Source organism: Nannobrachium achirus (genome assembly GCF_963921795.1).
Source record: "Nannobrachium achirus genome assembly, chromosome: 13".
Taxonomy (NCBI): domain Eukaryota; kingdom Metazoa; phylum Chordata; class Actinopteri; order Myctophiformes; family Myctophidae; genus Nannobrachium; species Nannobrachium achirus.
Genome location: NC_137833.1, coordinates 37,733,576 through 37,747,757, shown reverse-complemented (window position 1 = coordinate 37,747,757; position 14,182 = coordinate 37,733,576). Strand labels below are relative to the sequence as shown.

At 45.5% G+C, this 14,182-nt stretch overlaps 1 protein-coding gene across 1 annotated transcript in view; it reads right to left on the bottom strand.

Moving 5' to 3' along the window:
* bicc1a (BicC family RNA binding protein 1a) overlaps positions 1–14,182 on the bottom strand; it is a gene marked incomplete at both ends in the record, with an annotated part of 113,986 nt that overhangs the window by 29,988 nt on the left and 69,816 nt on the right. The window contains 2 exons of the mRNA XM_080739738.1: positions 4,863–5,045; positions 13,337–13,390. Of these exons, the coding sequence (XP_080595864.1) occupies positions 4,863–5,045; positions 13,337–13,390 (237 nt within the window). The remainder of the gene's footprint in view (positions 1–4,862; positions 5,046–13,336; positions 13,391–14,182) is intronic.

Sequence of the window (14,182 nt, the reverse complement as noted above, 5' to 3'; positions counted from 1 at the left end):
CAGGCCTATAGCAGTCAGCACATAGTCGATACTAGATAAATTGCTTAAAGGAGTAGTTCACCCCCAAAATGACTTTTTTTCTATCGATTACTCACGCCATGGACACTTGAGTTCAATAATATTTGTTTTGGTTTTGTCGCATTCCTAAGACAATAATTTGATTACAATACATCTACCCCCATTGATTGTGGATGGGGACCCAAATGCATTCGGGTCCCCATCCGGAATCAATGGGGGTAAATTTGACTATAATCAATTTTTTGTCCTAGGAATGTAAATACAATAAAATATTGTTAAACTCAAGTATCCATGGCATGAGTAATCAATAGAAAAAAAGTCATTTTGAGGGTGAACTACTCCTTTAAGCTTCATCACTATGATTCACGTGTTGCTCTGAATAGTTAGGTTGCACTGCACAGGTTGGTGTCACATCACATGACAAAGGAAGAGATCTACAAGCGAAATACCTGTCACGCTGCAGCACTTTGTGAGCTTGTAGATCTGTTCTTTTTCTCACACACATTAGGCAGCAATCACGCAGCCCGTTTGGTGAAAAACTATTCATGTTACATATTTCGTGTAATGTTATACCCTCCTGGAGAATCAATAGCCAAAAACAATGCATAGCCAAATATGTTTTTCCAGGACTTTCCAGGACCCTTGATCAATTCAAAATTCCAGTACTGGAAATATATCTTTCTGATTTCAAAATATGTCCAGGAATTTCATGACCGTGGGAACCCTGAAATGATGTGCTCTACAAAGTAGTCCAAACGACGTCAGGCAAGTTGCACTGTGATGCCTGCTCCTCCCAACTCAAAAAGATGAACACTGCAACCGTCATGCTGAGGCATGCTGAGAGGCACGTTGTACTTATAATGCCAAGAGATAGAAACCAGACAGAACATCAGCAGGTCTGGCATTCCCTGTGAATTATGAGACTGCTGGATCAGAGTAGGTTACATGAGCCAATATCACTCCAGTGTGTCAAATAGATAGATACCTATTTCCTCCCGTGAGGGAAATTCAGTATTTTCAGCCCAGCCCAGCTGATTTGCTGCCCACAAGGAGCATGTGAGCTCAGGGACACACATCAACATTCCTACCCTGGCCAGGAATCGAACCTGGGACAACCAGGGGCTCTGGTTCCCTAGGCGGGCACCCTAACCATTCAGCTATGCCACCCCAAAGCACCTGCAGCATTCAGCATTAAAATGTACCCAACAGTAACGTACAGAGAATAGTTACAACAGTATATTTCTATATGAACATAGCAACTTACACACTTCTTTTAAAACCATTTTTGTTCATACTCAGCATGTTGGATAAATGTGCTACAAAAGTATAGATATGCAGACCTCCATGGCTGGCTGCCCTGCTCAATGTCAAAACATTAAATATATTTATACAACACAAAATACCAACATTTAAACTTTATGGGAGTGAATTATGGGGGAAAAGGGAGCGTTTCGCGGTTACTACATGTCATCTTTTCGACACCCAAACCTAACCCTAACCCTAACCTCCGTGGGGTGAGTCGCTAACGCTCCCGACGCTCCGTTGTCGAAACGATGACACGTAGTAGTCGCGAGATTTCACCGGGGGAAAATAGGGGCAGATGTCTCCCGAACAAACACCAGTGTTTCTTATAAAAACCAGTGGAAACTATTGGTTTTTCCGTCTGCCATGGCATGGCTGGTCTGAACGGCTTCCATTCCATTGTCTCTATTGTACCTCTGCAAGCAATCACACGGCCTGGAATATAGAAGAGCCATTCCGTATGTACTGTATGAGTAGCTTCGGAGTCCACAACACAGAGGCCAGCATAGCACAGCAATCCACAGTGGTTTTGGCACTCCTCAAAGGGTCTCCCATCACCACATAACATAGCACACATACTCGCTTAATCCCTCCAGCCCGGATCTGGCCAGTGTCCTAATGCTGACTGACCCCTTAGACCTACCACAAACTCACACACACACACACACACACACACACACACACACACACACACACACACACACACACACACACACACACACACACACACACACACACACACACACACACACACACACACACACACACACACACACACGCACATGCGCACACACACGCAAGCAAGAAAACACACGCACGGTCGTACGCACACACCATACAAACACACAGAGCTCATGGATGTACAGTACCGTACATGCGCATACACACACACACACACAGTGCTTTGCAAAGGTCAATGGAGGTCCATGTACTGTAGTCTGGGTGTGTCGGTAGTTAAACAGGAGGGTTTGAGGGGGGTCTGGGTTGTGTTGGCACACAGAGAGAAGGCTCTGGGGCAGGCTTTAAAATATACACAGTTCTGATGCCAGAGTGAAGTGCGTGTGCACACGCGCGCGCACACACACACACACACACACACACACACACACACACACACACACACACACACACACACACACACACACACACACACACACACACACACACACACACACACACACACACACACACACACACACACACAGAAGCAGCAGAGGAGCCGAGCACAGTAAAACCCTCTGTCTTCATTTAACCCATTTAGGCCTATGATTATTGACTGCTTTAAACTATTGAAAAACAGCAGATATACAAGCTCACAGCGCGGCACTATTTTTGAAAAATCATGAGTTCGAACATTTGTAACTCAAATATTTGCTTCTGGGGGGTCCCTGGTACAACATATTTTGAGATGGGGGTCCGTGGCCAAATACCTGTAATTTTGGGGGTCCTTGACATGAAAAGGTTTGAGAACAACATGATTTAGAAGAAGGATTTAGAAGTCGGGTCAAAAATCGGGTCAAAGATATTCAAAGACTTGCACACATTTTCACGATTTTTCAAAAATAGCAGATCTACAAGCTCGCAGCGCGGCACTTGGTGCCGCGCTGTGAGCTTGTATATCTGCTATTTTTCAATAGTTAAAGCATAAAATAATGGTTAAAGTGGCTCAAATCTAACAGGTATTTGAGAGTTAACTCTGAGAGCATACAAATATAACCAAATGTAAGGGTCCACTGGTGGTAGTTACAGTACATTTGAATGCTCTCTGAGTTGCAAATGGATGAATTAACACTGAGGACTTTACTGGCCATTTAGGCCTAGAATTCTTTAATGCTTTATTATTGAAAAATAGCAGATATACAAGCTCACAGCGGAGCACCGAGTGCCGCGCTGCAAGCTTGTAGATCTGCTATTTTGGAAAAGTCGTGAAAATGTGTGCAAATCTTTGAATATATGTATTTTTAACTCAGTTAGCGCCGAGCGACTTTACGAGCGACTAGTTCACTATGGCGTTTGGTGCCGAGCGACTCGGAGCGACTTTTATATAAAAGCATTGTTTAAGCTTTTAATATGTGTTTATAGACGGAGCGAAATGGTTAGCTTACCTCAGCTAATGTCCACACGTAAACCGTGAAAAAAAAGGATACGATTATGACGTCACCTTTAAACCAGGGCTTCCTGTTGACAACAGGCCTCTGCTAGCGTTAGCCTCAATGCAACCATCCGACCCTCACGTAGCTTCACTAGGTCGGATTTTGATTCTGAAACTTTCTGTGTGGCATCTATATACGTCCCGATGCCCATACCAATGGTGGTTTGAGACGATCAAGCACGAATTGAACAGTATTGAGCTGAAATGGTGACCGGCGGCCCGTCCATGTTAAGTCAATGAGGACCAAGTCAGCGTCTCATCCTGTTATGTGGATTTAAACAGGCTTAACATGGGACCATGTCAGTGTATGGTGTATGGTGGTCTCTAGTGGTCATCTGGTGGTATGGTATGCTGGACGTGCATTCGTTAAGGTGGTCTGGTTAAGGTGGTCTGGGGGGATACAAAATAGCTATTTCCTGGCGTTATAAGCGCACATTCATATTCATATTTTGGAAATCTGGCCCTGTATGAGTTAAAGAGAACATTTGTAACTCAAATTTTGCTTCTGGGGGTCCCTAGAAGTAAATATTTTGAGATGGGGGTCCGTGGCCAAATACATATCATTTTGGGGGTCCTTGGCATGAAAAAGTTTGAGCACCAACATAGGTTTTTAAAAAAAAACGTTCGAAGGATTTAGGAGACACTTATAGAATCGGGTCAAAATATTCAATGACTTGCACAAATTTTCAGGATAAAAATAAATAAATAAATAGCAGATCTACAAGCTCGCAGCGCGGCACTCGGTGCCGCGCTGTGAGCTTGTATATCTGCTATTTTTCAATAGTTAAAGCAAAACATTACGCACACTACTCGGTCTAATGGGTTAGACACTGAACTGAACCTCGGGGCGTGCAGCCACAGTTTAACAGGGATCAGTTCAAATGTGCTGCTCAAGGTATAGCGCTTCCCAGTGGGGCGCTGAACTTACGGCCCATCTGTTACAAGCCACCCCGCATTTCTCGGCACTCTCCCGGTGCTAGAGGTAATGAGGTGGGTTATTGGAAAGAAGCGAGGAGCGCCCGGTGTTGGTGGGCCTTGAAATGTTGCTTGTTTGGAGAAGCCTCCCTTGTGAGCGCCGCTATAGGCACACTAAAAGGGTGGAGGAAAGGAGAGAGGAATGGAATCCCGACTTGGAAGTCAGGAAGCCTCAGTCTTCTCATTCAATCGATTATATTGGTTGTGACTGCACATGAATCACACTTTAATAACATGAAACTTCACTACCTAAAAGCCAAAGCGTCTGGTTTATCTTAGGATTCATATATACCCGTCCACGCCCAAACTAGCACAAAACCTCGGCCACGCCCTGGTGTTTAATAATCAGGCCACAAAGCAGATGAAAGAAGACTGCCATGTTAATTTCCTCCTGTACGAGAGACCCCGTGCTCACCTTGACGGCCTGGGTGTTGTTCTGCGAGCCACGCACCACCCCGGTGGTCCCGTAGAGGCGCGTCGGGGGCTTGAAGGACACGGTGAGGTTGTAGGTCTGGGAGATGTGCTGCACGGTGGGGGAACCGGGGTCGGGCTGCACGATGGCCGGGAGCTCGAAGGACAGCACCAGGGGAAGCAGCTCCTGCATGGGCCAAGAGGAGGGAGAAGATAGGAAGGAAGAGGTGGTCAGTCTGGATGATTGAGAGGAGAAAAATCACTAATGCACTAATTGTAGGGCAGGGGCCTTCAACGTTTTCAGGCCAAGCACCCCTTAGTTGAGAGAGAGAGATGAAGCAGGGACCCCCACAACCTTTTCCATAGTTTCATTGTTTGACAGCACTATCCTCAGTATATTTTGGATTCATGTCAATTTCAGGTATTTAACCACTTGAACCATCAATACTTAATTAACTTGACCTGTCTGCTCTTTTTCCCCTCTACACCAAACCTTTTTGCCGAAAATAGCCGATGTACAAGCTCACTGCTAGATCTGCTATTTTTTGGATATATGGACGCTAGGGTTCAAGTGGTTGAAAAAGTTTCTATCACACAAAGATTTGGAGGACCCCCTGTTGTAACTCTGAGGATCCCCTAGGGGTCCCCGGACCCCCTGTTGAAGACCCCTGTTGTAGGGCATTAGTGATCAAAATCAAGCACAGAAAACGTATCACTAATGCACTACAATTCGTGCATTAGTGACTGATAAGTGTACTGTACTTGATCAGAAGGAAGAAGTAGACAAAGAGATGGCGAGAGTAGAGAGAGACAGCGAGATGTGTAGAGAGAGATGCTGAGAGACAGTACTTTTATCATCGAATGAACCACACGACAGAGTGGAATATCCTCTCGGTTAATCAGTACCTTGCCTGTCGCTACGCTGTTAGTGCTGACAGAAAACGGATAAGATTTGATTAGTACATAATTCCGGGCACCTCACATACTGTATTAATGTCCCAAAGCAGACCCTGTACAGACAGCTCAGATAAGAAAGCACGGCGGCTACACACCCGGTAGCCTGTATCACCTTGTCCTATGGTGAGCTAGTGATTAACGCCGTTCAGAGAACAGAGTAGAAACACATGTGGGGAAGGGTGATGGGAGGTTTCTTGAAACATGTATGTGTGTCCACGTGCAGACATAATAACACGGCTCCCTTCGGCGGCGAGCAGCAGAACGTGTCTTTAAAACCTGTCGAGTCAAATAAATCCAGAGCCGTCACGTCGACGCGAGGTGCCAGGAAACAAAATAACAGAACCCTCCGTCACACGATACAGGCAACGACAAGGCATTGCCACTCGGGAAACAGATACCAGTTGGAAAAACCTAAGACGAACTTGCAAGGTATACTGCAGGGTTCCCCAATAGGCGGCCCGCGGGCCATTTGCAGCCCGTGGGGGGCTACTGTCTGGCCCCCACCAACCCCAGTAATAATTGTGGTATAAGAGCAGCAACAACACTAGTATATCATCATTGTCAGGTAGAAACCTTGTATCTCCAAATGTGTACGTTCTTTCGCAAAGTAAAGCCCTGCTTCTTCATACAAGGCCATCGCACAAAAGTAGTGAAAACAGCAGATCTACAAGCACAGAGGCGTTGTGTGCTTGTAGATCGGCTGTTTTCACTAGTTAAATCGTTTTTAAAATCATACCGTAAATGCAAAACGAACGGTTTTGGACATACAAGATTTTCACCCGACAACAACGATATCTGAACTGTCGCCGGAGTAGCGGGAATGCCACCATCGCCCCCTGCAATGTTGTGGCCCTCGGCTTGGTACCCTAGACATAATTCGGCCCTTGGGGAAAACCCTGGTATACTGCGTCAGTCCCACGGCCTGTTTGGTGGGGACCGTTCATAACGTGAATGTCGAAGCTGTACCTCAAACTGCGAAAGCTGTGTGGCTATACAGACACAAAACTGCGACAGGCAGAAGAGTTGTTTGAATGAACACGGCATTTAGATCGCGCCAGTCGTTCAGAGGAGATGAAGACCAGAGGGCCTTTCTGGGACACTCATACGTACACATACACATGTGGGAGGGAATGCACACACAATGTACACACCCATACGCAGTTAAATTGGAAGGAGAGTACGCCCGCCCACACACACACAAATACTCTCTCCAAGAAGTAAATACATGTATGCATGCACGCATAGTCGCATACACACACACACACACACACACACACACACACACACACACACACACACACACACACACACACACACACAGTGTTATCCAAACACTGACTCTCGGGCTCAGCGCCACTATGGTTTTGGCTGCCAGTGAAGGGCAAGCAGCATGAATTGCTCTGACCAAAGAAATGCATTCCTGATCAGTCCCATATGTGCTGCTCGGCCCTACATTCATATCACGTTTCAGCGCTCGCAACTGTAAGGCCTCGAGAAAATGTAGGTCAGCGCGCAGGAGAAACGCGGAAAGCATAAGCAGAACAGCGGGACTCGAGGGGGGGCGCTGAATGAAGGATGAATAGGAGGTGGATTTGCAGAGAAGCTGACCTCAGCTTTTTAAGAAGGGGGTCTACCTGGAAGACATAAGCCTCGCGTGTATTCAATGTAAAGGTAAAAAAAAAAAACGTACCAAAAAAAAAAAAAAAAAAAAAAACAACACAAAACCTCCGGCTCACCCGTCACGAGAGTGAGCGAGACGGCGAGGAATGAAAACGTCCGCGGGGCAAAGGCAGTGAGTGGGCCTGAGCTCTCATCGCCTTCCGATGAGTTCCAGCTCTGCAAGCAGCCCAGGGAAGTCCCGGGAGAATCCCTCGCTTGAGCCAGCGACCAGACGCAGACGCTACACGACTCTGCACCTCCAGGAGGGCCGACATACCTCTGAGCGCACTATAGGAGGAACCTTAAAGGGGGGAATCCCAACATCTGCACTGTGCACTATAGTGCAGTGAGCGGATAAGCCCACCGTAAACCAACCGCCGCTGGTTTTAAAAGGGAGCCGTGCAAGAGGATGTGGTCCAGGGGCCACCCAGGATTAACCACATACCCTTATATACTGTTATATACTCTTAACCTAAACCCAGCGGTTCTCAATCTTTTTAGGCCGCGACCCTCAACATAATCATATTTTAACCCCCCACCCCCCCACCCCCAACACGGTTCGATTGTGAAAATAGCAGATCTACATGTATGCTCACGTTGTGAGATCGGCTATTTTCACAATTTCTGCCTCTAATATTTGACAATTTGGCCAATGTTTAATTTGTCATTTCAGACGTATTAAAAAGTCCTTAAATTGTCACTTTAGAAATGTGCATAAACCCTCTATACACTTCTTTATCTTTTTTCTTACTTCTCTGTGACTTTGTAAATAACCTTATACTGCTGTGCTGCCTCAAGGCAACTGATTTCCCCCCTTGGGATAATAAAGGTATCTATCTATCTATCTATCTAATATCTATCTATCTATCTATCTAAAACTTTGTGTTGGTTTGTTTACTGTTGAGAGAGAAAACAATGTTGCACGTTAGGTTAATTATCTAGGGACCCCCCAAAATAATTTAGGGACCCCCTGGCGGTCCCGACTCACAGGTTGAGAACCACTGACCTAAACAGAGGAGATACGCACAAAACAAACACTCCCTCTGCCAACTACAAGTTGCGCTCTTGATATAAAGCACCATTATATACAGTGAAAACATGTTTTTTCATCTATTTGTAACTTAGATTGTGTACAATTGTCATTAAAATGGGCACATTACTGTGTAAAGCTCCTTTTCACTCAACTGGAGCTCAGTTAGTCTGTTCTTGAGAGACTACTATGTCAGTGGTTCTCTATTTTTTCTTCCTATCGCCAAAATAAAAGTCTGGGTTTCCGAGGCTAGTGGTTCTCAAACCTTTTCATGTGAAGGACCCCCAAACTGATATTTATTTGGCCACGGACCCGCATCTCAAAATATTTAGACACGATGTGAGCTTGTAGATCGGTTATTTTTTGGCGAAGACATTTGATAGAGAGTGAAGACTGTATCAAGTACCGGTAGGTATATTATAAGTACCTTTTACCAACACTAGAGGGTTTAAGTGGTACCGGATATGCAGCTCTGCACATAAAAGGTGAACTGATCCCAGTGCATGACGGAGGACGATGTCACGATGAATTAAATCTCCACGATACGATTACCGTGAGTGTTTTTCCATCACGATAAACGATAACATCGCTTATCGTCCCCTCCCTATTCGTAATACAAGCCGGCAGGCCCTGGGGGGAGCAGCTGCTCAATGCCCCGGTTGGCGCTGAGCGGTGCAGTCTGCAGGCTCCGTGTCTGTGTGGTCATGGCGACTGGGGAGAGTGCTGAGTGCCCAAGGCACTCAACAGCACAGGTCTGGTGGTGTGGGCGTTGGGGTTTTTGGCCACAGCGCGGTCCAGTAACACAGCTTGGGTGATGAGTGAGCGGAGCGCGTGGGCCAGAAACACAGCCAAGCAGGTATTTAGATAAAAGGTAGGGACTGGCGTAGTGGTGAGCAGAGGTGTCGCCAGGGGCGTCACAAGGGGTATAGGAAAGTGGGACTGAGTTACCAGGGCCCAAGGTGGAGGGGCCCTATAGTAACTTTAGCTATTGAAAAATAGCAGATATACAAGCTCACAGCGCGGCACCGAGTGCCGCGCTGCGAGCTTGTAGATCTGCTATTTTTGAAAAGTCGTGAAAAATGTGTGCAAATATTTGAATATGTATTTTTTTAAGCGAACATTTGTAACTCAAATTTTGCTCCTGGGTGGTCCCTAGAACTAAATATTTTGAGATGGGGGGTCCGTGGCCAAATTCATATCATTTTGGGGGTCCTTCACATGAAAAGGTTTGAGCATCACTGACATGGAAACATGGGTTTCTTGCACACATTTTCACAATTTTTCAAAAATAGCAGATCTACAAGCTCGCAGCGCGGCACTCGGTGCCGCGCTGTGAGCTTGTAGATCTGCTATTTTTCAATAGTTAACATTCATGGGGGGGCCCCGCAGTGGATCCTTGTACCCAGGGCCCAGAATTTGGTGTGACGCCCCTGGGTGTCGCACCAAATTCTGGGCCCTGGGTACAAGGATTCACTGCGGGCCCCCCGTGAATGTTCTTCATAGGGGGAGGGGGTTTAACCCATTTAGAACTGGGAACGCATCATTACGCATTGTTTTGTGCTTTAACTATTGAAAAATAGCAGATCTACTGTCAAGCTCACTGCTATTTTAGAGAAATCATGAAAATTTGTGCAAGTCTTTGAATATTTCAAATCCTTCTAAGGTTTTTTGAAGAACCTACCGTATGTTTCTATGTCAGTGGTGCTCAAACTTGTTCATGTGAAGGACCCCCCCAAAATGATATGTATTTGGCCACGGACCCCCGATTATTGTGACAAAAAAAAATCGCGATTTACGATATTATCACGATAATCAAAATCCATTGTTCTTGGGCGGAACATTTGCCAAAAAAATAGCAGATCTACAAGCTCACAACGAGTCAAAATAGTTACAGGGACCCCCCCAGAAGCAAAATTTGAGTTACAAATGTTCGCTTAAAAAAAAGACATAATTATATTCAAAGATTTGCACACATTTTCACGACATTTCAAAAATAGCAGATATACAAGCTTGTATATCTGCTATTTTTCAATAGCTGAAGTATAAATAAAATAATTCCAGGCACCTCCACCTTGGGCCCTAATAACTCAGTCCCACTCCCCCCCCCCCCCCGTGACACCCCTGACTGGCGTGGTGGTGAGTGCTGTGGGGTGGGGTGGAGTGCGGTGGGTCGGTAGTGGCTCGGTGCTTGGGCAGAGCAGTAGGGGGTACAGTGGAAGAGCTGAGTGGTGAGAAAGCCTGGGTGGAGAAGGGGTTTAGCGAGGGCGGAATAACAGGGAATGGCATTCGACGTATCAAATGCACGGCACAGCTCTAGAGTTTAATAAATACATTGTACCCAGCCACCTTACCCCTGGCTGAAGTCAAGAAAAACCGGCTTCCTGACTAGAGATGCAGATTACATATCGTCACTGTCGGGCAGAAACCTCGTATCTCCCAAGTTTCAAATACATTTTTTCGCAAAGTAAAGCACTGCTTCGGCACACAAGGCCGTCACACAAAAGTGTGCTCGCGGTGCGAGGCGTTGTGTGCTTGTAGATCGGCTGTTTTCACTAGTTTAAATCATTTTAAAAATTATATACAGGTATACAAAACAATCGGTTTTGGACATACCGTACAAGGTTTCCACCCGACAACAACGATATCAAGAGCTAGGAGTGAGTCGACTATAGCAAGGAATGTGTAGTGAAAATGGACAGGAGGGGAACAGCAATCAGGATAATCCGATGAGGAGCTGGGTGACGTGGACTGGGGTCAGCTTCTTCTGAGTCTGGGTCCGGGGAAAAGAGGCCAGGTCGAACGTTACTTTGATCCACCCCACTTCATCAGCCGACTGTGTGTTCTTTGGACGGCAGAACAATCTGTGCGCGGTTCTGAACAGCTTACTTAGTAGGCAGCAGTAGTTGCTCCGTTTTCGTGGTGTTTTGCTATGTTTTCCAGTGAAGGAAGAGAATGACTTTGGCTGTGACTTGTTGTTTTTGAAAGTATGCATTAAGCACGGAGGTATCCTAGTGTGCACCACAAACACGCTTCTTCTCACCCCCAATATCTCACATTTCAGACGCCCTCTGTCCATCACACGCACACGCACACGCACACACACACACACACGCACACACACACACACACACAAAGCCCTCTGGGCCTTATTAGTTTTGGTCAGTGCATATTGGAATCCGTGTTCACTGAGGAGAATTGTTGCGGTGGTGAAATGTAGAGAGTTCCGGGCCGAGGACGCTTGCAAGAGTGGAAAACACCTCCGCCCACAGAGCTGGGGCCGAGACTCGTGGCCGGGCTGGGGCTGAGACTGAAAATGGGCCTGGAGAGTAGGCCGGGGGAGTGGGCAAAGAGATGCCACTGTAAATGGGGGCCATGGCTGAAGTCTATAACTGTTGTTTTAGGGGAAATTCTAGCAAATCACTAGCTGGGGAATTGGAGCGTTGCATCCTGCTAAAATGGGTAATGAGGATCCAGCTGAAGCTTTGGGTTAACCTACTTAGGCCCAGAATTATTGAATGCTTTAACCAGTGAAAAATAGCAGATATACAAGCTCACAGCGCGGCACCGAGTGCCGCGCTGCGAGCTTGTAGATCTGCTATTTTTGAAAAAGTCGTGAAAATGTGTGCAAATTTTTGAATATTATGTATTTTCAAAGCGAACGTTTGTAACTCAAATTTTGCTTCTGGGTGGTCCCTGGAACTAAATATTTTGAGATGGGGGTCCGTGGCCAAATAAATATAATTTTATGGGTCCTTCACATGAAAAGGTTTGAGAACCACTGTCATAGTAGTCTCTCAAGAACAGACTAACTGAGCTCCAGTTAAGTGAAAAGGACCTTTTCTTTGACGATGGCTGGCCAGATTGCTGACATAGAAACATAGGGTTTTTCAAAAAAATCTTAGAAGGATTCAAAAGACACTTATAGAATCTGGTCAAAATTCTAATTTTCACGATTTTTTCAAAAATAGCAGATCTACAAGCTCGCAGCGCGGCACTCGGTGCCGCGCTGTGAGCTTGTATATCTGCTGTTTTTCAATAGTTAAAACATAAAATAATTATACACAATACAGTGTACCCGTTCTGAATGGGTTTAAGGCTGGCGGTAGGACTGAACCGGTCCAGCAGTACTGTGGTGGAGGGGATGTGTCTGGACGTAAAACTGTAAATGGATCTGGTGCTCTGGCGGAGGTTGGGGCATAGAATGCTGTCTGGGGCCTATAAGAGCTGATGGGTCTGAGTGAGGTCAGTCCAATCTCCTCCCCGCCAATTGGACATTGCAACCTTGCACTTCCTCTCTGTTCTCTGTTGTGTGAGCCACGACCCTATTATTATCACCAATTCACACACAGAACCCAGCAGCAAATATCACTGGCAGCTGCAAAGAAATACTGGAAGATGAGTGCGAGCCAAACCTAAACCATACGGAAATCTACTGTATTATAGACCAGTGGTTCTCAACAGTAAACAAACCAACGTAACGTTTAAGTGTATAGAGGATATCTGCACATTTATAAAGTGACAACTTAAGGACTTTTTAATACCTCTAAAATGACAAATTGTCAAATATTAGAGGCATAAATTGTGAAAATAGCCGATCTACATGCTCACAACGCCTCGCGTTATTTTCACAATAGAACCGTGTTATACAAAATGTAATGCCTCAACTCTTAGTTAGTGCTAGTCAGGGTGGGGGGGGTCCCCAGTTCAAATATGATTATTTTAGGGGTCGTGGCCTGAAAAGGTTGAGCACCACTGTTCTAGACAGACAGAAAATACTCTTAATTAGAGTTGATACAAATCGGTGACAAGGCTATTTGTGAATTGACACTTACCCTTATTTTGGCTCGAGCTGCCTCCACCCCTCCTGGCTGCCCTGCGATGGATACCTGTTCACATGGAGAGATAACAATTGGCATGATATTAGGAAATGAACCCCAAACCTGTCCAAGAAATATAATTACTTTCATTAACTCATACCCTGCCAAACCCGAGGAACCCGAGAATTTCGCGATGTCCCTCCCTGCCACGCCCGAGGAACCCGAGAATTTCCGCCATTTTGAAAAGAAAAAAAAAATTTTTTTTTTCAAAAAATGTTTTGGGACCCCAAAAACGTTAGTAGGCATGATAGCGATCGCGAAATTGCTTGTTTAACCCCCATACAACCCCCATACAACTCAGGTAGCAGACCTCCAAGCTCACAACAGTGTAAAACATAATGGCTGCTATCTCATGAATGCCTGAACGGATTTCCATTCGGATTTTTTTGTTTGAAAGCTGTGAGCAATGTGGACACACGTGGTGCATTATCTAGGCATGGGTGTGCATGATCCGTGCACTATGAATTACATGGAAGTCTATGGAGACGAATGGCAGTTAAAGAGTACGAAGGTATTGTTAAATGGCAGCATATGAGTTAAGCTATTAACTCTTTAACACATTAAACTGTTTTTAAAACTCCTTCCCCCCCAAGCAAATCTTTAAAATACTAAACTGTAGCCAAATTTATCTTTGCGACTTGCCAAACTAATTTCCATAGTTTATGTTTTTTAATTCAAGAACCACAAAACCATTATGGTGAGACGTTAATGTGGAGATTTTAGCATGACACTGTCTTGCAAAACTAGGATGGAAAAAAAACCCAGCCTCTGCAATTACAGAAATTGCTTTTTCAACACATC